This window comes from Stegodyphus dumicola, chromosome 8, assembly GCF_044657685.1.
Source record: "Stegodyphus dumicola isolate Sdum_Otavi_A_Nest chromosome 8, ASM4465768v1".
NCBI classification, from domain to species: domain Eukaryota; kingdom Metazoa; phylum Arthropoda; class Arachnida; order Araneae; family Eresidae; genus Stegodyphus; species Stegodyphus dumicola.
In genome coordinates, this window is record NC_140775.1 from 4,113,179 (window position 1) to 4,136,022 (window position 22,844).

At 29.0% G+C, this 22,844-nt stretch overlaps 1 protein-coding gene across 1 annotated transcript in view; it reads left to right on the forward strand.

Annotated features, from left to right (window-relative positions):
- LOC118198070 (sphingosine kinase 1-like) overlaps positions 1-20,378 on the forward strand; it is a 75,990-nt gene extending 55,612 nt beyond the window's left edge. Inside the window, exons 5-6 of the mRNA XM_085821516.1 lie at positions 3,061-3,281; positions 4,752-20,378. Of these exons, the coding sequence (XP_085677642.1) occupies positions 3,061-3,281; positions 4,752-5,554 (1,024 nt within the window). The 3' untranslated portion in view covers positions 5,555-20,378. The remainder of the gene's footprint in view (positions 1-3,060; positions 3,282-4,751) is intronic.
- The last annotated feature ends 2,466 nt before the right edge of the window (positions 20,379-22,844 follow it).

A 22,844-nucleotide genomic window follows, 5' to 3' on the forward strand; every position in this document is an offset into this window, starting at 1 on the left:
TCTCTGATTGACAGTTTCCCAATCTGTCACTCCCCTCAATTTGCAGTAATAACTCCACTTAGAATTTAATCTTGTAGCAAATTGAGTAAAATTTTCGTCTGGATAGCCTGTTTAAAATTTTCCAGACAAGCCGGCTTTGTCTCCTAGTAAACACCTTAGATTTTAAGCTATTCACAACCTTTTCACTAGCGAGGGCCTTTTCTAGACTGTTGAAAAAAACGTAATTCCATCCTTCTGGTCTCGTTGGAACTTTCGCAGTCAGCTGTTTTATTGTTTTAACAATTTCATTTAGACTTTTAACTTTGGGCCTCATTGCTAAACCTGTTGAACTATCAGAGTTTAAACTCCAGTTTTCTGCTTCAAATCTTAATCTTTCTAAATCTATTTGTTTGCTCTTTCATTGCCAGATAGATGGGAAATGAATTATTATATTCCTTCCTGTATCATAGAGTTAATTTTTTTCACACATGGTTTCTTCAATCAATGCATAGATGACACCTTTTATTTTTACTTCCTTGTACGAAATAAAGGAAGTATTGTAATCAGGAAAAATTCCAGGTATCATATTTCAACAAAAATATCCATTTTGACTGCTACCGAATGCAATTTAACGATCTTTTTGCATGACCTCTCTGCATAAGGATAGAATAAAGGACTCTTTTCACCCAAACGAATTATAAAACTGATTTAAAATGGATTCGAAAGAAAGTTTCTGTGGCATCTGTACGTACACGTATGTATGTATCTTGCATAACTAAAAAACGAGTAGCCTCAGAACATTGAAATTTTATGCATAGGACTGCTGTAATATATGTATTCGTGCAGCTCCATTTTTTGATTGCAATCGGCTGCACCAAAAGTATATAAATATATATATACCCACTCTGTTACTTGGCTCCATGAGCTCAGTATTTTTAATCTTATATGCTGGTAAATTGTGCATTTTTTGCTTCAAAAATGATTGAATTATGTTGTTCTTATCTTCCAGTTAAGGTTTTTATGCCTTTAGTTAATCTGCATGTTATAGTTATAGAATTATCAACAATTTAAAAGTTGTTTAAGTGCGGCTAATCCTAATTTTTTTATGGAACTGCTCTTATATGTGCCCTCAGGTCACCAAATTTCTCGCCAAGCCTTTTTGGCGAGAAACTCCATGCCGCCATATTACTACCTAAATTTTTTGTCCACATTTCGAATTTTAAGTGAAGACACAATTTAAGCTAAAACAAAAACAAAAAAAAAAAGTTTCTAACCAAAAATATTTGGCCAGAATCCATCTTACAGAGCGATATGTTTTAACATCTATGAATTGCACATTCTAGGCAGCGAAGGACTCTACGAACTACGCAGACTTCACTTCAGTAAATTAACATAGTAACAATAAATTTCAAAGAATACCATGTACACAGCATTCTGTTTAAACTTAAAAAAACATCTATGAATTGCACAATCTAGGCATTGTGCACAAATCAACCAATGTTTCAGAGTAACTTCGTAATTTCTAATATAGATATTTTGAGTTTTTGTGTATTTTTGCCTTGTCGGGAAGTGAGAAATGAATTAATTGAATTAGAAATATTGAATTGTCTGTGAAAAACTGTTTCTTTTTTGTTTTGTTTGCTTAATTTCTTTTATACATCGTTTTAGATTTGTTATAGTATTCAAATAGAACATGTGGGCAATGATTAGATAATTTTTCAAATGATATAAATTTATATGCATTCTGAGTTATAATATGGACGAAATGTAATGCTGTTAAGTGAACCTAGCGCCAGAGTGTCGCTATGGTAAACAAATATAGTGAATTTTAAAAAGTGCATTTATTCTATTGTGGTTTATGCGCTATCGATGATGTAGATTTAATTCAATCCAATAAGTTTAAATGAAATGCAGGAAAAAATGCGTATAATTTAATATTCCGTGCAAGGAAGTCATGTGATGTACACATCAGATTTTTATTATTATTATTATTGCTTTCATCCAACAAACTAACCAGTAATCGCCAGTGATTGGTCCATCAAACTAAGTATTTCTCTTTTTAGACATTTTCCTTCCTCTCCTCGGATTATAGTCATTACAGTGAGATTAGTCAAAGAACATAAAATTAGAATATCCAATTAAATGCTAATATGAATTACAAATAATTCAATAACTTGAACCGTGCGTTAAAAAGTGGAATTCCTTCAAAATGGTATCCCATGCAGTTATGAACCTCTGAGTTTTCTCACATAAAATCTTTTTTTTCTCTCTCTCTCTCTCTCTTTTTTTTTTTTTTTTTTTTTTTTGTTTAATATTAGCTGCTATGATATATATATATATATATTGCATTAGAGAAATACTCTGCAGGTATCAACACCTACGATATATAATTTATATGTTTCAATAAAATTTTTAAATTCTGCTCTTTCTGAATTATAATAAGTTTAATTATTAGTGTATATTAAGAGAAAACTCTGTTAAACTGTACATCTGATTTTTAGTAAGTGGTAAGCTTGAGTTTTATAGTCATTATTAGAGAGATAGTATCAATTGATAAAAAATACCATGTGTAAATGCAAAATTTTTACATGGTATACATGCTAGCAAACCATTTCACACACTTGATGTTAAGCTCTTTTGTCTGGGGGAAGATTAATGTAAGCTTCTTAAACACATTTAAAATAGTCTAAATTGAGCTTGAAAGGTTAAATATATTCAACCCTCTTTTGATTTGGATCATGATAGATTTATCAGAAGTAACATCTTTGTAAGTCAAAAACCACCCGTATTTAAAAGTGTAATATTCATTTCAAAAAAGATATTGTAGTATTCAGGTAAGATTTAGGGGGAAAAAATTACTCTGGAAACAATGAGTGCAAACTTGATAGTAATGATCACTATTGCATAATCTGTATTGCAGAAGGAATATGTTTAAATTCATGCTTTATTTGGATGTTAAATTTTTTTTCATTAGGGAGGGGAAGTGCTAATTTTGAAATTTAAGTTTCTATAATACATTGAGAAATACTTGCCAGAATTTTAATAGCAGAAATTTTAATGTTTCTTTCCTTTATGTTTCAGTGAGCCTTATGATGCCACAGCAGTTATTCCATCAGTCTTAAGCATTATATGTGGTCGTGTTGCTCCTATGGATTTAGTCAGAGTACAGACACCTACAGAATGCTTTTATTCATTCCTGTCTATTGGGTGGGGATTAATGGCAGATATTGACATTGAGTCAGAAAGACTGAGAGCCATTGGAGAGGCTCGATTTGCTGTTTGGGCAGTTATACGAGCAATAGGTATGTTTAGTGTATATTTTACATCAGCTTTATTATTAAATAAGAAAGAACCTGTACATGTGTATGTTCTTCCCATTGCAGAAAATGACAGACATCTCAAAGCTTAGTTTTGAATTTTTTAAATTTAGTTCATATTTTGTACAAATTTAACGATATTTTGATTAACAAACTCAAATATTTAAAAGTGAGTAGTGGCAACACTACATGAAATAAAATATTTTTATCTCCAGTATATGAGGCTTGCCATTCGACAAAATGTAAATGCTATCTAAGCTTTATGCATGCTGGCTAACCGTTATGATGATAGATAGAAATTTGAAAGTTTTAGACATCTTAAAACAGAGAATGAAATTGTCGAATTAATGGAATTAATAAAGAAATTGGAAGAAGTGGTAGTAAATGAAGATGATGTAACTGAAGTTTTTCATTGTGATGACAGTGCTCCAATCGTCAGTCAACTGATGGACAACAAAATCTGTAATATGAGTCTAAATCCAGAAAATATCAGTACTGATAGTGAAGAAAGTAATAAAGAGTTTGTTCAGAATGAAAAGATTTTGATTGACAATTTAATAGAAATTCTCAATACGATACTTCCAACATTTGAACAACGGAACTTTCTAACTGAACAAGAAAAGTTTGTCTATCTATAGAATCAAAAAGGAAGTTTTAACACGAAAAGCATATTAACTTCAGCAACTTAAAGAAATGTTTAATAAAGCAAACTCATAAATATTGACCTTTTTTTAATGTAAATTTTGATTCACTTAAGGTCGTAAATGCTTCTTTATTTCATTAATCACTATTTCATATTTTTGGTATTATAATTTCTACATGTCATCTTACTAGATTTAGATGATGACCCAATATCTGGAAAAATTCTAAATCTGGCATCGCCAGAGTCTTGCACCGCTGCGCCCACTGCATTCCAGCCTTTCAGATTTCTTTGTTCTTGATGAAGTTGGACCTTACCTGTTTGTGGCCAAAATCGATTGAGATCTTGACAAAAACCTACGCCAAACTCAAGGTTGTTGCATTACTAATTTCATGAGTCTGGATCTCATTTAGGCATAGTTTTGAAATTGTTTACTGTTAATATATGCATAATATAATTTAATTATCAGTTGTTAATGTAACGTATTGTACTGTGATATTTGAAATTATATTTGTATTTAAAATGTTAAACTACAACTTGTTACAACATGAGCCTCAGTTAAAATTTCAAAAAGTGTGGGGGGTGCAAGCTGTAGTTTAGCCATTTGTGTTCTATACCATTAGGTTGGAAAATATACAATATCAGGCAAAGTCTATGCGTTAAGAATGCTGTATTTGTCAGTGGAATGAAACTACTATAAACTACTATAATGAAACTACATAACTACTGTAATTTAAATATTCTTTTAAAACCGAGATATTTCATGCCATTTTTACTATAATTTCTGTTTTAATTTATTGGCATTTTATTTTCAGGGCTCCGTAAATATAAAGGTAAATTATCATACTTACCTGTCCTTGGTTACAAGCCTGACCAACCAGCCAAAATCATTACCGAGCCTAAACCAAAGAGAAGCAAAACTTTAGATTCTCAACTTGCTTGGTCAGATAATCCTACTTTGGAAGAAGCAGAACAGGAGACTTTTCCTATTTTCAGATCTAAGAGTTTTGGGGCAAATGATCCTGACATCGAAGATGAGAAAAAAACTGTACGACTTCTTAAATTCAGTTACAGTGGAGAAGAATTTGTTGAATCACCACCTTTGGCTGTTATTGGTTCACTAGTTGATCAGCCGTATGTGGAAGAAAATTTGCAGAACATACCACATATTCACTGTACTGAAGGTAGAGGTGACACTGATAATTTAGAATTACAAAAAGAGGAGAGTGTTACAGAATATCTTTGTCCTCCGCTTGACAACCCAGTACCTGATGATTGGGTTGTTGTAGATGATGAATTTGTACTTGTATATGTCTGCGAGCAGACTCATATTTCCACAGATGTTCTGTTTGCACCTGATGCTAAACTTGATGATGGTATAATGTGGCTAATTATGATTAGAGCTGGTGTATCTCGAGCGCAGGTAATATATTTTTTGGCATGTCTACAAACAGGAGATCATGTTCACATTCCTTATGTTGATGTTATCCCAATCCAAGCATTCCGTTTGGAACCACATCGCACAGATAGCTTTCTGACTGTTGATGGTGAGGTCATTCCGTGTTGTACCATCCAGGCTGAAGTTTTACCATCAGTTGCAAGAGTTATGAGTCGCTAAGAACAGGGCAAAATATATTCAACAAATTTTTATTCAATTGCCAAATTTTATCACCTTTGTTGCCTTGGTAAAATTCATGAAATTTATTAAATAGAGTTTCATGTTGATTCTCATGCAGTATATTTCCTTGATTTTAATGCAGATATTTTCTCTAAATAACTGTGAAATTGTAGTGAAATTATTAGTATTGAAGAAAGAATTCTGGAAGACTTAAATGCAACAAAACTGTTACTCTAAAACAGTGTTTTAAAGTAACAGTAACACTTACATTTAATGTAACATTCAGAGGTCTATAAATTTCAGATTTAAAATCAGTGTAGTAAAATCTTTAACTTTAGTGAAAATCCAAGCTACTCCATTCAAGATACTGACAATTAACTAATAAGAATTTAATACATTTTAGGACAATACACTGTTGCAGTATGTATAGTTTTAACGTAAAAAAAAAAAAAAAAACCTCCTGCATTACTCATTTTTCATGACATTGCATTTTATGTAATTTCAGATTTTAGTGTAATTTAGTTAAAATTATTTTAGCAATTCTGTTGTGTAGGAAAGAGATGATGATCTTGACTAAATAAGAAAGGTAGCAGTATGTGCTCTTACATTTTACGAAAGGAATTTTTTATTCTTTTACAAAAAGGTGTTGGATAAGAAAACTTTCCTTTCATTTATACACCTGCTGTTCTTTTTTTATTAATCTTCATCTCTTATTGCCTTATTTTCCAAATTGTTGAAAATTTTGGCTTTTATGCATACTTGTAAAAATGAAATTGATTACAAATGAAAATGCTTCACTTTTACTAAAAAAGACTAACATTTTTAAAGTTGTTAAATTCCTGGTACTTTCTGATTATCCGCAACCTGACGAAGAGTCAGCTTGGTTTGGCTATCTTTATAGCCCATATGTATTGTTCTGTTCATAAATAATAATGAATGAAAAGAAACATTTTAAAGACATGAGAAATTACATGAAAAAAACACAAATTTGTATAGCTGATATTTACATTTTCACAATTGGTGGATACTGTTCAGCAAAATGATGGTTAAATATTAAGCATATAAATCCATGTTTATGATAATGCATCCCATGGGTTGGCTGTTATTGCATATTACTCATATATACTTAAAAATTCCCCCAAAACACAGCAGCTCTACTACACATTGAAATCGGGTGCGAATAACCGTAAAGTAATGAATTGTTTTAAAAAAGAAGCCCTTATGTACAAAAAGGTTGCATTTCTGCTCTCTACTTCTCAAGCTTTGCTGTAAAAGAGTAATAGAAACATAAGCATGTAATAATCTTTTTTAAAGTTTTTAAAAATTTTATATTTGAGCTAAAAAATGTAAAATGCTACAAAAGTCTCTGTATGATTAACTTGGAAGTTGTTTTGTAGAAGTAATTTACAAAATTAATTTTTCTGCCTTATTATTTTGTCTTCTAAATTTATGTGCCTGAATCATATCCTGTTTATTAACTTTTTCCATTTTAGAATGTAGGTCTATAGAGAGTCATGAAATGGATTTTTCACTATAAATTATTTAGGACTTTTTCAAATATTAATTTTGAAAATACCATGCTAGTATTAGGATTAAGAGAGATGGCATTAGAAAGACGTGACTCTATTTCCCTTAAAAAATTAACAATAATGCATTTTAATGAACTTCTTTTGCATTAATGCTTTATTTACTGATAAAAATTGGTATATTGAATTTAATAAATGTTTATCGTTAACATAGTTTTATGGTCTTTCTTTTAAGGACATTTTCCAGATGTAAATGGCATGATTAAATTAAAAATTAAAAAATGATGTTATTTGGTAAGTGATAATCTTTAATCTGAAAATTATGCAAGTTATTTCCTTCTATATAAAATAGGAAGTTAATAACATAGACCTCTTATTACATGTACTATATGTTACATGTTAGTACTTTGCTTGAAATGAATATCTGAACAGAATTCTGAGTATTTATTTCTGTGAGAAATATTCATTAAACGTTTGACTGCTACGTGGCGCAAAAGCACTGCGTTCATTTGTCTCAAAAACTTGCGCTGCGAGTTTCAGTATGGTTGTGAACGTAGTCTGACCTCACGCGTACTTTGTAACACCAGTGCATTCTAAAATAACTAACTGCTTCGCAGTTTTCAAGACAAATGAACACAGCGCTTTTGCGCCGTGTAGCAGTTAAATGGTTAAACTTTCTGATTTTCTGTTAGATGTATACTGATATTTTGTACAAATGTATTTCTGCATTTCATTTCATTACATATCTTGTTTTAATTTTTACACTCCAAATACAACTCTGGTGTTTCTTTTCTGCAAGGAATTTTTTTCCCCATAAAGATAGTGTAATTCTTATTATACTGTTGTTGTTTTCTTAAAAAATTGTTATTTCAAAGACTTAATCAAAAAAAAAACAAAGTTAAATAGTGATATGTGTTAAAAAATGTGTGATATGTGTCTTTGATTGTTAAATTACTTAATGAGATTTTCCAGCTGTGTTTTTTATGTTAAAAAATAATGATATTTTTTTATAACGAACAAAAATAATTTTCCCAAAGTTTTCAGCATTCATGTCATTTGTGTAAATTCTCAGTTGTTGTCTGTTTGTTGTCTTTGCAATATTTAAAGCAATATCTCTTTCTTGAGTGAACATATGATGGACAATAAATGTGTATTCTTTATAGCCTTGCAACTCTAAAATAATAAGATGAAATTATGTAAATCTAGATATACTTTTTATAGAAGTGAATTATTTTATAAGATAAAAAATATAATTATTGCAATAATAGTGGTTTTTATGATGTTTGAAGAATTTTTATCATTTTTTAAAAATGGTAATTTAAACAGAATATACTGTATAGTATGTTTTTCTATTCAGTATTTTTTTGAACAAGATACTGAAAATTTATAAATGTAGGGATAATATTTTTATTGTACCTTAGAAAACTTTTCTCATAATTAAAGCTTTACAACTGAGTGGGTAGTTTTATTTTAACCTTTAAACAAATTTCTATTTTTTAAGAATATTTCTTATTTGGTTATCAATTAATGCTCTATGAATAATTGCTTTTGCTTTGTAAATTACCAGCATAAATTAATGAGTAATTAGATTTTAAATAAACCAGATTTCACTTTTCATATAGCCTTAATATTTTTTATATTTTAGCAATTTATGTGCACCCCTTTTTCTCTTGAAATGAAGCTGTTCTTCAAAATTGCTGAATATTTAATTTTTTCAGTCAAGTTGAGGGTGAACTCAACCAAGGAATATTTCTTGTATGACACATTAAACTGTCATTTGATTTCAAACTTGTTCCCCATTCTAAATTTAATAGAAATTTGACTTTTAGTTTTATTCCCATTTGTGACTTCTAGAAGTTTTAACTGAATCAGGTACCTTTTAAGAATTCCTTTTAAATTCAATTTTTACAAAGAAAAAATATTTGTGTGTTTTACTGATACAAACTATGAATTGAAAATGGAAAGTAGTTTCCTATTTTTTTTTTTTTTTTTTTTTTCCTAAGGGACGTATTTGCCAGTTCTGTATTTTCTAATTTCGATTCTTTGTTTACCAGCAGTGACAGAATTTTGAATTCTTGTTTAGTATCACATGGATGATTTTCCTCAGTTTTCACATCAGAAATCATAATGTTTATAAAACGTTATGGTTGTGTGAACTAATATATTTAGCGAAATCTGTTAGATTTGTAATTTGGGATATTTGAAACATATGCATATTTCAAACTATCTGAAACATATAGGTCTGCAATTCATCGAGTCTTGTTTCTTTGTTAATAAAATGTAACTTAGCTATATTCATTTAATAGGAGAAACAAAAACAATTTTGCAAATTTTCATTTTTATAAATTTTTAACAGATTATTGAAAAAAGTTCTGATTTCATTATGTTTAAACATAACATTTTCCTCCCTGTGCTTGCATATTTGTAAATTATATTGAATTGCTGTAATTTTAGTACTGACAGTTATTAATCCCAGTATCCAGTCAAAATATAGACTGAATTAAAAAAATGTATCATTAAATGATATTTTAAGGGTAATATTACTTTATTAAATATCATTAAAAAAACTTTCAGGATTGTTGCTAAATAGATTTGCCTTTTGCATGCAAAAGATATTTAGTAAAGATATATGAAATGATGATAATTTAATAAATATTAATAAAATTACTTTTGGACGCAAAACTAAGTGCCTTTTAAAATTTGAAACTAGTAGAGCATGGATAATGTAATGTTTTATAGCAAGTGATATATTAATCTGAGACTTTTAAAATGATAAACTCAAATTAACATATAGGTATTTGAGAGAACTGGGTTTATAGAGTCCTTATAGTGAAATTTTAAATCAGAGTCCTTCTGAACCTGTGAGATTGATAAGCTAGTTATTGCTTTATCTAAAAATTTATGACAAAAGTGTTGAGAAGGTCTTAAGTAACCATTTTATTTAATCTTGAAATGAAGAGAAAGCACAACTTGTGTATGCAAGTAAATAGGAGTATTAAAAATAATGTACATTGAAATTTCAAATTAAAGGTTATGTAGTTGAAGATTATATAAATTGGTCTACTTCAGTTAGCTCAATATTTTTAATTGTGCATTTTATACATTTGCTGGTGAAATGGCTAAAGCTGGAATAATCATTGGCAGAGCTGGCAATATGATATAAGCTGTAGACGAGGCTGCCAAAAGTTCTAATACTAAAACCTTAATATTCATTGATTTAAATATTTAACCAACTAATTTGCATTTTGGTGAGGACTACAAAAAAAGAGAAGTTATAGTAAATGTTTAAATCATATTAATTGGTTAATTAATGTGAAGTACTCATATTAAAAATTATGCTTTATGAAAAGTAGAGCTTTCAGTATTCTTATTGTATACAGATATGATTTAGGGAAATCACATTTTGAGCAAATACATTAACTGAATTAAGCAAAAGTTTTTTTAATTAAATTTGGATTATTTATTTTGAAAATGCATAAGAAATTTTGTATGGTAACATTGGGAGAAATCTTTGTATAATGGCAGGCCAGTGCCAGAGTGAATGTGGCTGCATGAGGCAACAAAATATTTAGCATTTAGAGAGAAACTGGGCAGCAAAATTGAAGAGCTGCAGAAATCCATATATGACCATATGCATATTTAACTCTCCTGCCAGCAACCTGTCCATATATGCTGAACAGTTTCTCCCAATACCTTTAAAGAAGTATATGTACTTATCCATTAAAAATATGTCTAAACTGTTAATGTTTTTTGATTTATATGAATGTAGGGCTTTTCACGAAAGGAAGATGCAGTGTGGAAGGGTATAACAGTATATTTAACTTTTGTTTCCCTAAGCCAAGGATATTGGACAAGATTTCATACAAAGGCCAGGTAGAACTCTTTCTTCCTTGCCTTGAGGATATGAAATGGCTTTTTGGGTCAGTGCAAGTTGTTTGAAGGCTTTAAATTTATTTGCTGGGTATGTGAGGTGGAAGGATATTGTAGCAATTTCAAATGATTTAGATCCTATCATATTTCAGTTGTGTAGTTTGGCTTCATAGTCTGAGGGTTGTGTTTAGTGATGATTTTGTATTTTAGTGATTAAGGGCTCTCTATCAGAAAGGAAAATGATTAGACAGTAAATGGCAATGGCAATTTTGAACTATAATCAGGAAAATAACATCTCATGTCTTTTTTTAGATTTTGGGGCCAGAACTTGGTTGGTGGATTTTTTTCATTTTCTAGATCTGTATTACTTCTATTAGCAGGTTTATTCCTTAAGGTGTATGTGAATGATAAATTAATTTTTATTCAGATATTAGCTATAAATTCACAACCATATTAGCAATATTCCGTAAATGAATTTTTTTATTAGCTTTGAAAATCGGTTTAGTTGCTAGCATCTCATAACAACTTAATAATTCTAGATATGTCAGTAACCAAAGACAGTAGTTTTTAAACAACCTAAATTATAATTTTAGATGGTAAGATTTCTACTGGAAAGTTTGGCAAATCTCTGACTTACATTTATTTTAAAATATTCTATAACTTATTACCTACTAATACAATTTATTTATCTTATATATTTAAGTAGTTCAGTTAAATTAATGATGTGGCCTCTCAACTATTATTGGCATTATACTGGAAAGAAGAATTTATTAAAATTGGCAGTATAATAAAATTTAAGGATTCTTTTAAAATTATGTCTGTTTTGGTGTTGGTGAAAAATAGTCCTTAGTTAAAAAATAAATAAGTATTTATTTTTATGTAAAATTTTTTAGTATGTATTTGTTTTATTGTGATAATAAAAACTTGACTGCAGTGTTTTATAGAAGTAAAACTGTGTGCAGTTTTACTGTGTGTACTGTTTCAAAATCTTTTTTTTTTTTTTTTTTTTTTTTTTTCTTTTCTTTTCTTTTTCATTGATTAGTATGCTAATATATTATTACTGTTATTCTAAAATTTTTTAATGTTGTAAATTAAAATCATTACTGATTGCATTACATGATTTTAATTACGTGATGGTATTTATATACATGCATAAGTAACATTGATACCTATTTTCCATACTTAAAATAATGTATGAAGATGTAAAGTGCTTTTTTTACAATGAAAGCTATCCAAACAGAATTCAATATTCTAAAAAAAAATTTATTTGCTGTATTTATTTATTTTTTATTTAGTTTGTGCAAATATATTTTTCTGTTATAAATGTCAACTGAAAGTTTTTATTTTGTTTAAAAATATGTTTGTACTTCATACATTCCATTTTAAATGATACTGTCAATTCATTTGTTACATGCAACATTCCTAGTGTATGATGAGCAAGATTTTCAGTGCTAATTTTTTTTTATTTATTTGCATCGAAACTTTTAAATTTTTGTGTAGTTGTGTTTTAAAATGCAAATTATGATTAATACTTTGTTGTAATGCAAAGTTTTCAGAATGTGTTTTATTTTCTGAGTCTGGGAATATAAATATCTAATTTGTAGTTACATCTGATTATTGCATTAATGTATTATATAGAAAAGATAATCATCATAGTATCATTTGATGTTTGACAGTTAATGTTTAAAATACAAAGAAAGTCACAAAGAGTATACACATTGAATTCTTCATATGTATAAGCCATGCAGCAACAATCAGAATTCAGTATATAAATATTTTTATGAAAGAATTTGCAACTTATTTATTTGTGTTGCTTAATAATCTTGAGTATCAATGATTGTTGTTACTGCTTAAAAACAAATCTTTTTTTTTCTTTATATTAAATATTTGATTTATTCCTTTGAATCATAAATAATTAGATTTCTCAACAAGCATTTTGGAGAAGCAGGTAAGCTAAATTTAAGCTTAAGGTAAAATAGCATAGTGTGTTAGTTACAATGCTGATATATAATCCTAAAAATTTTTGAAAATTATTTAATTCTTTGCAATCTCTGAATTCTTGTTTTCTCTGATTTTTTTTTCGTTTTATCTCTATACATCCTACAATTAATCCAAATAAATTATTCTAAATTTTTAAGACTAATTAATCCACAGTGATATTCCTTTCATCATAGATTAAATGGTTTTTGAAATACCTTTTGTATTCTTGTCCATAATACTTAATATAGAGCTGTTTATTTATTATGAATTGGTTACTTTAAATACTTAGAATATAAAAAGGAGCTTTATAAATAAACAGGCACTGCTTATTGAAAATGCTGCCATATTATTATAAATAAAAATTATTTAATTTTACTTTGAGATATTGTGCCTCAAGCATTATTCTTTTTTCTGTGGACTGGATGTCAGTCTTTTTAATTCACGTGATCTGTTTTCTGTAGATCTGTCTGTATTTTTGTTTGAATGAAAATGTATTCATTTAAGTAATTGTTTTGTTTTGAGGTTTTTTTAGTTATAAATATATATTAATCTTACTTAATGTACCTTTTCAGCTATAAAAGGATGTACCATGTTTTTAATTTTTATTGCAGTCTTTTCCCCTCCCTTATAATTGTGATGCATCTTTTATTATATTAGTCTTGGATGTGGTTAGCTGTTATGACTTAAATGAATAATCTATCATAAAGACTAGTATTTAAAACTATAGAAATCAAAGTATACTATGCTTAATCTTAGCACAACCTTGGCAAATACTTCCTATTTTTCTACATTATTTGTTTAAGTTTTTGTATAGATGTATATTTATTACATGTATTTGGTATATTTTCCAGATAAAATATTATGTTACCCAGTGAAATGCATTCACCAGCTTAGATATAAGGTCATAAATATTCAACAAATGTTTATCTATTTTAGTCTGAAAGACGTAAAATATTGAAAGTTCCATGTAGCCAACTGAAGAGTTTTTTCAATTCACATTTTATTCTTATTTCTGTGATTCTGTTAGAATTTTAATATTGTTATATTTGTACCAGTTATCCTCTCATGTTAATTACTATCCATTTACTTTTTGTATGATATTGAAATGAATTACAATTTATTTACATAAATAACGTTTGAAAATTGGCAATAACTTGCAAATTTGGAAAATGTTAAATTGTACTATTTCCTGCCAATTTCTAAACTTTTCCTGTCCTGTTGTATATTGGCTAAATTGTTTGTTAAATGAGATAAAAAGTACAGCACTGTATTTTTAAGTAGTTTATTTAGTTATGTACATGAATTCATTATTCAGAATGTTATATTTCTCCATTGCGCACACTTGCTCTCTTTCTACTCCTGTTTGTTTTTTCCTTCATTTTGTGGTGTACTTGCTGTTTATTTTTGCACATATGGCTCTTCTATTTCAACAGGAGTAAATGTGAAACAGAAAATTAATAATTGTATACTTGATTTATTTTTAACTCTTTCGCAGTCCTCTCCTGTCCCTGAAAATTTCCCCCTAGCGGCCATCTGGTTTTCGTAGCGTGTAATGTTGTTTTCTCTGTACATGATAACTTTCCATGCATGACTTTTGTAGTGGATGAATGTCAATGAATATTAAATAAAATTATAAGGAAATAAAGCATAATGGAAAAATAATAATATCTCTGCTTATTTCTAACAGCAGGATAATTTGATAACATCTGATCCAGGTGGTCCACTCCTCCATTTTATTGTTGTAATCTTTTACAATTATTGTTTTTTTTTACAGATCTTTTCCGTTTTCCAACATTAATAGTCGAGTTATTATGGACTGTACTCATCAAGCGTATATCCTTTTTGTCTTTCCAATTCACAGCCTCATTTTTTCTCTTTTCTGCTGAGTAGACGTAGAAATCATCTCTCACTGTCTTGTATATAATGTAGAATGGCGCGAATATTCATAAAACCCGGGGCAAATTCAATTAGAAATAGAATGCCTGATTAATGCTACCCTCTAGTAGGTATTAGAACAAACAAAAATAAAAACTCAAACAAGTAAACATTTAGAAAGCGTTTTAAACGTTTAAAAGTTTTAAAATGTAGAAGAACACTTGAGGCGCATTACGGCCGCCCTGCGGAAGTTTCACTTGAATGCGCTACGGACAACGAAGAGGTTAGGCTTGAACAGTTTATTTTTAATGGAGGGTTTAATGATGTTTATATATTCCAAATTACATGGAATTGAATTATGGATCATTGTGGATAAAAATAATTTCCAAATGCTATGACATCATCTGATATTACTGCTTCTAACATATATCTGATATTACTTCTTTCTTTTACATGTTTCCATAGGCAATTTTGTTTTACACTGATGATTTGTGATAATATTTGTTCTATTATTCTTCAAGGAACAAGTATAACTTTTTAGACTAGGCTCAGTTAATCCATTCCTGAATAATCAGTTGATTATAAATTATTACATATATTTAAAAGGCTGAAAATCTCTTATTTAAAAAATTTCAAGTTAATGTATTAACTACCTCATTAACTCATACATGTGTAGATTTTAATTGAATATCTAAAATTTGTGTTGCAGTTTTAAAAATTCTCTATCTCCCGATTTTAAATATGCCATATGTAATTGTTGCACATAAATCCAAGCAGGTATAGGAAAAGTTATAAATATAAGGATAGCATTAAAAAAACTGCATAATATTTCTGTAAAAACTTAATTTTTTTTAATTTTCAATTAAAAATATTAAAATTGTTATGCTGGTGATGACATGCTCAGTTATTCTGTCTGTTAATTGATATATGTTGATATATGTATATGTACACAATGTATACTATATACACTCACATATGTATATATTTATAGCTATATTTTGTAAAAAGTTTGAAATTTATGTGATAAAATATAATTCCTATTGAATCAGTATTATGAGAAGAATCTGTGAAGTTTATAAAAAGATTACCATGTTTATTTCAAATTTTATAAGACAGTGATGTCCCATCACATTTTAAAACAAAATTGAATGGAAATTTTCAATCATCCGAATTAAAAGTTGCAAATTTAGATAGGAAAAGTATCAGACAGTTTAAGATTTTTGAATTATGAGTGAAATTAAATTAGAGACTGTTGATTTTTTACATGTGTTCAGATGCGTATCATAATCTATATATACTACTTAGAGATTTTTTGTTTTGCAAAATTTGGCTGCAATGGAGTTAGTACTTCAGTCTGTTTCTCCCCCCTACACCACCACATTTGAATTTTGCAAAATGCCTATTTTATCATTTTATAGATTTCTTATATGTTCTAATTAATATGTGAAATACAAGAAAACTTTCATTGCATATACTTTTCGGCTTTCAAATTATTTTTTTTAGTCAAAAAGTTGTGAATAGGAAATATTTCATAAAGGGCCACATTCCAAAGGCTGTTATGAAATTAGGCAAAAATCCAACCTTAACTTGGCAATGACTTTCTTTGGTTTTGAGGAAACTAAGCAAATAAGTTTATCTTCTTCAAGCACTAGAGTAATCTAGCTTCTTTAAAATCAGTAGAAATTTGAAGCTAAGACTAGATTTTTGTTTAATTTTATGATAGTATTTGCTACTTTAAAATCACTTGAATGCTATGCATAAAAAGGGCTATCTTTAAAAATTTATTATAATAAGAAAGTATAACTATCAAAACTCATCTCATCTAAGCAAATGATGTTCATACAAATACAAGGTGTTCATAAATGAATGGTGTGGTTTTAAAAATTAATAATTAATTGATGTATTACTTTATCTGAGCAAAGCTTATAGCATAAGCAGTGGCCGCTGTCTAAGATTGTAATGCATTAATCACACTCCCTCAATATGTGCACCCTTGGTCACACGACACTAATCTACACGGTAATCAAATTTTTCCCATAGTCGGTGTAGCATGTCTACTGTGATGGTCTGCACTGCATGCTTTATCTGATTACAGATTTCCTCGGGAGAAATGGTCATTGGAGGTGCTTTGTAATAAACCCCAACAGAAAGAAACCACATGGTGTTAAATCTGGTGAAGAGGTGCCCAGGGAGAAAGTTGTTGCTGTTAGAGCACATCGAGTTCAGCGTTGGTGAGGAATACGATTAAGAAATTCTCTCACGTTCATGTAAAAATGGAGCATATCACTGTCCGGCTGCAAAAAGTAATCATCATAACTGATACCTAGATGGGTTAACCATCATGTCTAGAAATGAGTTACTGGTCACAATTTTTTGTTTGAAGAAAAATGGGCCTTGCACACACACACAAAATGTTCACATTTGGAGAGTCACACTGATGCTCTCTCTGTGTATGTTCACCTTGTCACTGATATGCAAAGTGTCTTCATCACAGAACATGAGTCGTCTCTCTACAAAACCATCTTCCTCCATTTCAACTGCATCTTTTCAGAAAAGCCTTTTCACTTTGTCTGCTGGTGTAAGAGCCTGCACTAATCCCACTGTACAATTTAAAACACAGCCACTTATTCAACACCTTCCACACTTATTTTTTGGCATGTCCAATTCCCCGCTTACTTTACCAAGTGATTTGCGAAGACTTCGTTGAAATGCCACATATACTCTTTCAATGTTTGCATCAGACACACGAAGTCAACTAGAATTCTTGAGATTCACGCTGCACTGTAACCACAGATCTGGACACCTCAAAACAGAGAATACAGAAAGCCTTTTCCTGTTGCAAAGCCACCTTAGAAACTGATGCTGCATCTGCACAGTAAACATGACAAGCAAACAGCAGGTAGTGCATGAAAAACTTGGAAGTTGCCAATGCTTACGGTGTAGGTTTTACCACAGGTAAAGTAATACATTAATTTATTATAAATTTTTAAAACCGCACCATTCATTTGCAAATATTCTGTATATTGCATGAAACAGTTAACCCTTTTTTGAAGTTACTAGAGGAATGTTTCAAGCACTTTACATATCTATTTTTTTAATATAAAGTATTTTAATTCAATAATGTATGTATTAAATTCTCATAAACAATTCATAATTATGGATTACTTCAGATATTGGGCACGTATAAATGATTAGATAATTTTTTTGGGGGGGGACAAGGGGTCATCTAGACTTGTGTCAGTGGACATCACTGATACTAAAAAAGAGTTTAATATCTAATACAGTGCTGTTGATAACTTTTTATATTTTATTGCTTTTTTCAAATGAATGCTACATGAAATTTTTTTTATAATCTTTATATAATAAGTGGTTTAAATTTATTGATACATTTATGGAGCAGGTCTCCATAATTATAATTTACTTCTGGGTGTTTTTGTGATACATAAAGCATTTTATGACCTTTTATTTAGTTAATAAATATGGAAGAAACAGATTTATAAGTAGAGTGATTAAACATATCGTTAATTATCTGAATGTGATGTTTTCTGTTTTTGTTTTTATTTGGAATAGTTAAGCATGAGGTGGTTGTTTTTTTTTAATCGGTGATCCTTGCTGGCAAGGGTTAAGATTACTTTTGAAATGAGTTTTGTGTATAATATTAGTATAGAATATGTTTATACACTTATGAAATAACCAATAATTACATGGGAACTTTTTATCTGTTTAAGCTATCTTGAATAAAACATTGTTACCCAGTGAAATGAAAAGCTATCTAAACTTTTAGATGAAAATTTATTTTATATATGAACTACTGAATTTATTCTTATGGCTTGACAAATTTTAAAGTTTTACCTTTCATATTTGTAACAGCAGTTTAATAGCAAAAATGCATCTAAAAAAATTTTAAATGATCTCTTTAAGCATCTGAAATTTGTTTATACATATATCTAAATAAAAATTGACTCGATATTTGATCTTTCATAAATACCATGCTTCATTATACTTCTGATGTTTTATTTTTTGAAACAAAAAGCACAATTGAACATTTGTTGTAATATTTTATTATGATGAATGCAAATATTTAATAAAGCTGTTTGTATATTAAACTTTGAATGAAGAAGAATTTCATGGCAATTTTATATCAATATGCTTAGTGCAGTATTGTCCAAAATTTTTCATTAAAAATCTGACAACACAAAAATAATTATTATTGGAAAATTTTTACCAGCTTGAAACATCTGCTGAGTTTGAGGCACTTTTTTTCCAGTTTGAGTAATCGAACTGTTGAATGAAATATATATATATATATATATATTATGATTTCCACTTGAATCATTCACAAAATGTATTTTATGCTAATTTGTGGTTTATTAAAATGTATTTGAAAGTGTCTTAATACTTTTAAGAGATCCAAATATCTTTATATTCATGATAGTAAGAATTGTTAGATATTTAAGCAGCTCAAGAATAAAAAATTCATGTTTTATATATATGTATTTTTATGTGACTTGAAAGATAACTGTTGCATAGGTAAAATGTTTTCAAATTTGAAATAAAAAATATTTCAGTGCAAAACTTACTGTATTTTATAATATAGTCTTATCTCAAATTATCGTGCATATACAATTTATACAGAGAACTTCATCTTCGTCTAAGCGTAGAATTATCTATCTTCTTTAAAATCAGTAGAAATGATTATTAATGTGCACTTGCCAAAGATGTATTTCTCACTAATGAGGAAAAATTCATTTCTTTTCCAAAACATATCAACATCAAGTGCTCAATGCATATTACTGATCAGGTAACAGACAAATAGTTTAAGAATTTTTCCTCCCCCAAAGGCCGTTTTTAAGAAAAACCATACTCTTAACATGATCTTTTGTTCTGTTCCTTTGGTTTTCAAAAGTAACCTTGCAAATTGTTTTCAGTTATCTCTGACCCAGAGAGGTAGAGCTAGTGATGCTCTGCATGGAAATGGAATTGGTGCTGATATCATTGTGTGGGATTTGATAAGAAAATTATGATTTTAAGACATCATTCACAATAAAAAAAATAGGAATGAGAAATCTTAGATGATAGTAAAGAAAAAATCAAAAGTATTACATAACATTAGCATGCTTACAATACTGTCAATGCAATGATAATGTCAGAGATGAATTATTTGAACACTATGCAAAACTGACAGACAGTGTTTAAAAAAATATAGTTCTTTATTTCAGTCAAAAATTATCATTGCTAAGTGGAAAAATCTGTTTATACTTTATTCATTAGTAAATGAAAATAAATGGGTGTCTCTTGTAAATTTCCAGGGCTATCTGCCTAAGTGGTGAGGATACCTTTTTAAAGGACTTTCTAAGGAAACTTACTCCTATCATTTGCATGTGGTAAAAACAATCCATTTACCAAGATTTACTGCTAGGCCACTAATGGATGTTTTCAATATACATTGTTTCACTGTCATTTGTTTTGTACTATAAATAATTTTTAAGTCTCCTTATAGTTAATTATTTGTAAAAGTTTGTATTAATTATTTGTATGGAGTTTTAACTATTATTAAAATACACTTTTCTGTTCGTGAAGAGTCCTATTTGAATGGTCAGTAACCTGTGATTTTGTGTATAATGAAAGTTCATGATAATTCTATCAAAATAATTTCATGTTAAAACTTACTTTACATTGTGGGATACATTTAAATATAACAAATATTTTAACTATTAAAAAGCAAGAGTTTAAATTTCAGTTGGGACTCCTGCTTTGCAAGAGTTACGTTTATCTCTTGATTAGTGTTATTTAGAAAACAGAAGATAATGTACTAGATTTTCCAGAATATTAAAAACAGTAATAATAAGAAGTGTAGACTGGAATTTCTTGAGCAGATTGAAATATACCTTCATTAAATGCAAGCCATAGACAAATAAATATTTATGCTTCTTGAAATTTTATAAAACAGGTAATTTTAATGAATGCAGCATAAGACTGTCATTCCATCACTGAAATGGGGAAAATATTATTACAGTTATATCATGAATATACTGCAAGGACTTAATACAACCTAGTAAGCAAATGGCAATAGGCAATTTGTCATAATCTTATCAGGATCATACTGATTGAGTGAAGAGAAACTGTGATAAAAGCTTCACAGCCATGCTGAAGGAACGAGCAGATAGCGACTCTAAATTTCACTTATTCATATATCACTTTTTTTTAAAAAAATTACTAACAGATCAGCTGCTCTAATTGGAAATGGTGCTTATCAGACTGTAAGCCTTGCCATTTATTTTAAATTCATTCGCACAAACTTTTTTGGATACCTAATAAATATAAACCATTTTACAACTAAATTTAGTATTGAAAATAGTTTAATTGATTGTATCAATTGTCAAGTGCCAACTTAGAAAATATAACCAATCACACTGCCTTAGAGATGGCCATTTCTTTCTCTGTATATATACATATTATTATACTATATATATATTGCAAAAGAAAAAGTTAAGAACCAGTAAAAAAAAACTAAAGATCTTTATGCAAAGGTCTTAGTATTTTACTGATTCTGGAGCTCTTTCTTTTGCACTTTTGTCATACTTTGGAAGGTTATAATTTTAGTGTTTAATATAATTTATTTTTGCTGCAAAAGTGCAATTATTCATTTGGTTTAAACAGTATATATATATATATATATATATAGGTTTTTCTTATAAGTAATAATTTAGAAAAGTTGATGGAAATTTAGAAAATATTAAATGCATAATTCAGAATTTTGCAGACATGGCCTTAATATTTTTTATTAACACACATTTTTATAGCCAATGCAAAAAGATGTGCTGCAATAATTGCTTGTTCTTGGAATTTTTAAAATGTAATATTGAAGAAAGCAGGCAGAAAGAAAATGCCAGGTATTCCAAGATGGAAGTTCAGTATAAAAGAATTCGGATTTTTATAGACGTTTCACTTTGCAAAATAAGTGTGTTGCCAGCTTTATGGCCATTTTGAAATAACATAGCATACAGTGTTTTATCATAAGTAATTACTATTTTTAGAACAAAGAAAAAATCTGATGTGTACACGACATGACTTACTTGTACGGAATATTAAATTATACGCATTTTTTCTTGCATTTCATTTAAACTTATTGGATTGAATTAAATCTACATTGTCAATAGCGCAAAAACCACAATAGAATAAATGCACTCTTTAAAATTCACTATATTTGTTTACCATAGCGACACTTTGGCGTTCACTTAACCCTCTGATGTGCACATTATTTTTATAATTTTTTTAACTAAAAATTTTAGAAATTGAATATTATGATCCTAGAGACAAATAATATATGAATTTAAAAAAATCTACTCTTGCCCATTGTTCTGTGGGTAGTGGTCATGCTGTGAAACCACTGTGGGTAGTGGTCACGCGTCTAGGACTTTGAAACTTACTGGGGGAAAAAACTTACCTTTCTCCGTGCGCGTTTCAAATAAATGGCGAAATTTACGAATTTTAAAAAAATGTATGCAAGAATTGCATTATGTATAATTTTTTTTTAATTATTTTACAAAGTAAATCATCAGAAAAAATAAACATTTATGTAATTTTTCTACAGCAGTGAAAATATAAGTACCTACATAATAAGGACAATTGGCTAAATGTATAAAAAAACTCAATAAAATAAGGATAAGAAAAAGTGTTTTTTTCTATTTCAAAGAACAAATTTTTTTGTGATGCTGTTCAAAGCATGTTCTGTCTTTTTGGTGCATGCATAGACCCAAATTGCGAGTTTCGCACATATATCTACTATGAGGTTTCTTCCTTGTGCTACAAAATGCACACTGCCTGGATCTAAATTTCACTAGTATGTGCCCAGTGTTATTTAGTTTCTTTTGATTTGGCACATGAAATTTGTGGTTTTTTATGTTAATGAAGAACAAATTTTTTTTTGTGACGCTGTTCAAAGCGTGTTCTGTCTTTTTGGTGCCTGCATAGACCCAAATTGCGCGTTTCGCACATGTATCTTCTATGAGGTTTCTTCCTTGTGCTACAAAATGCAC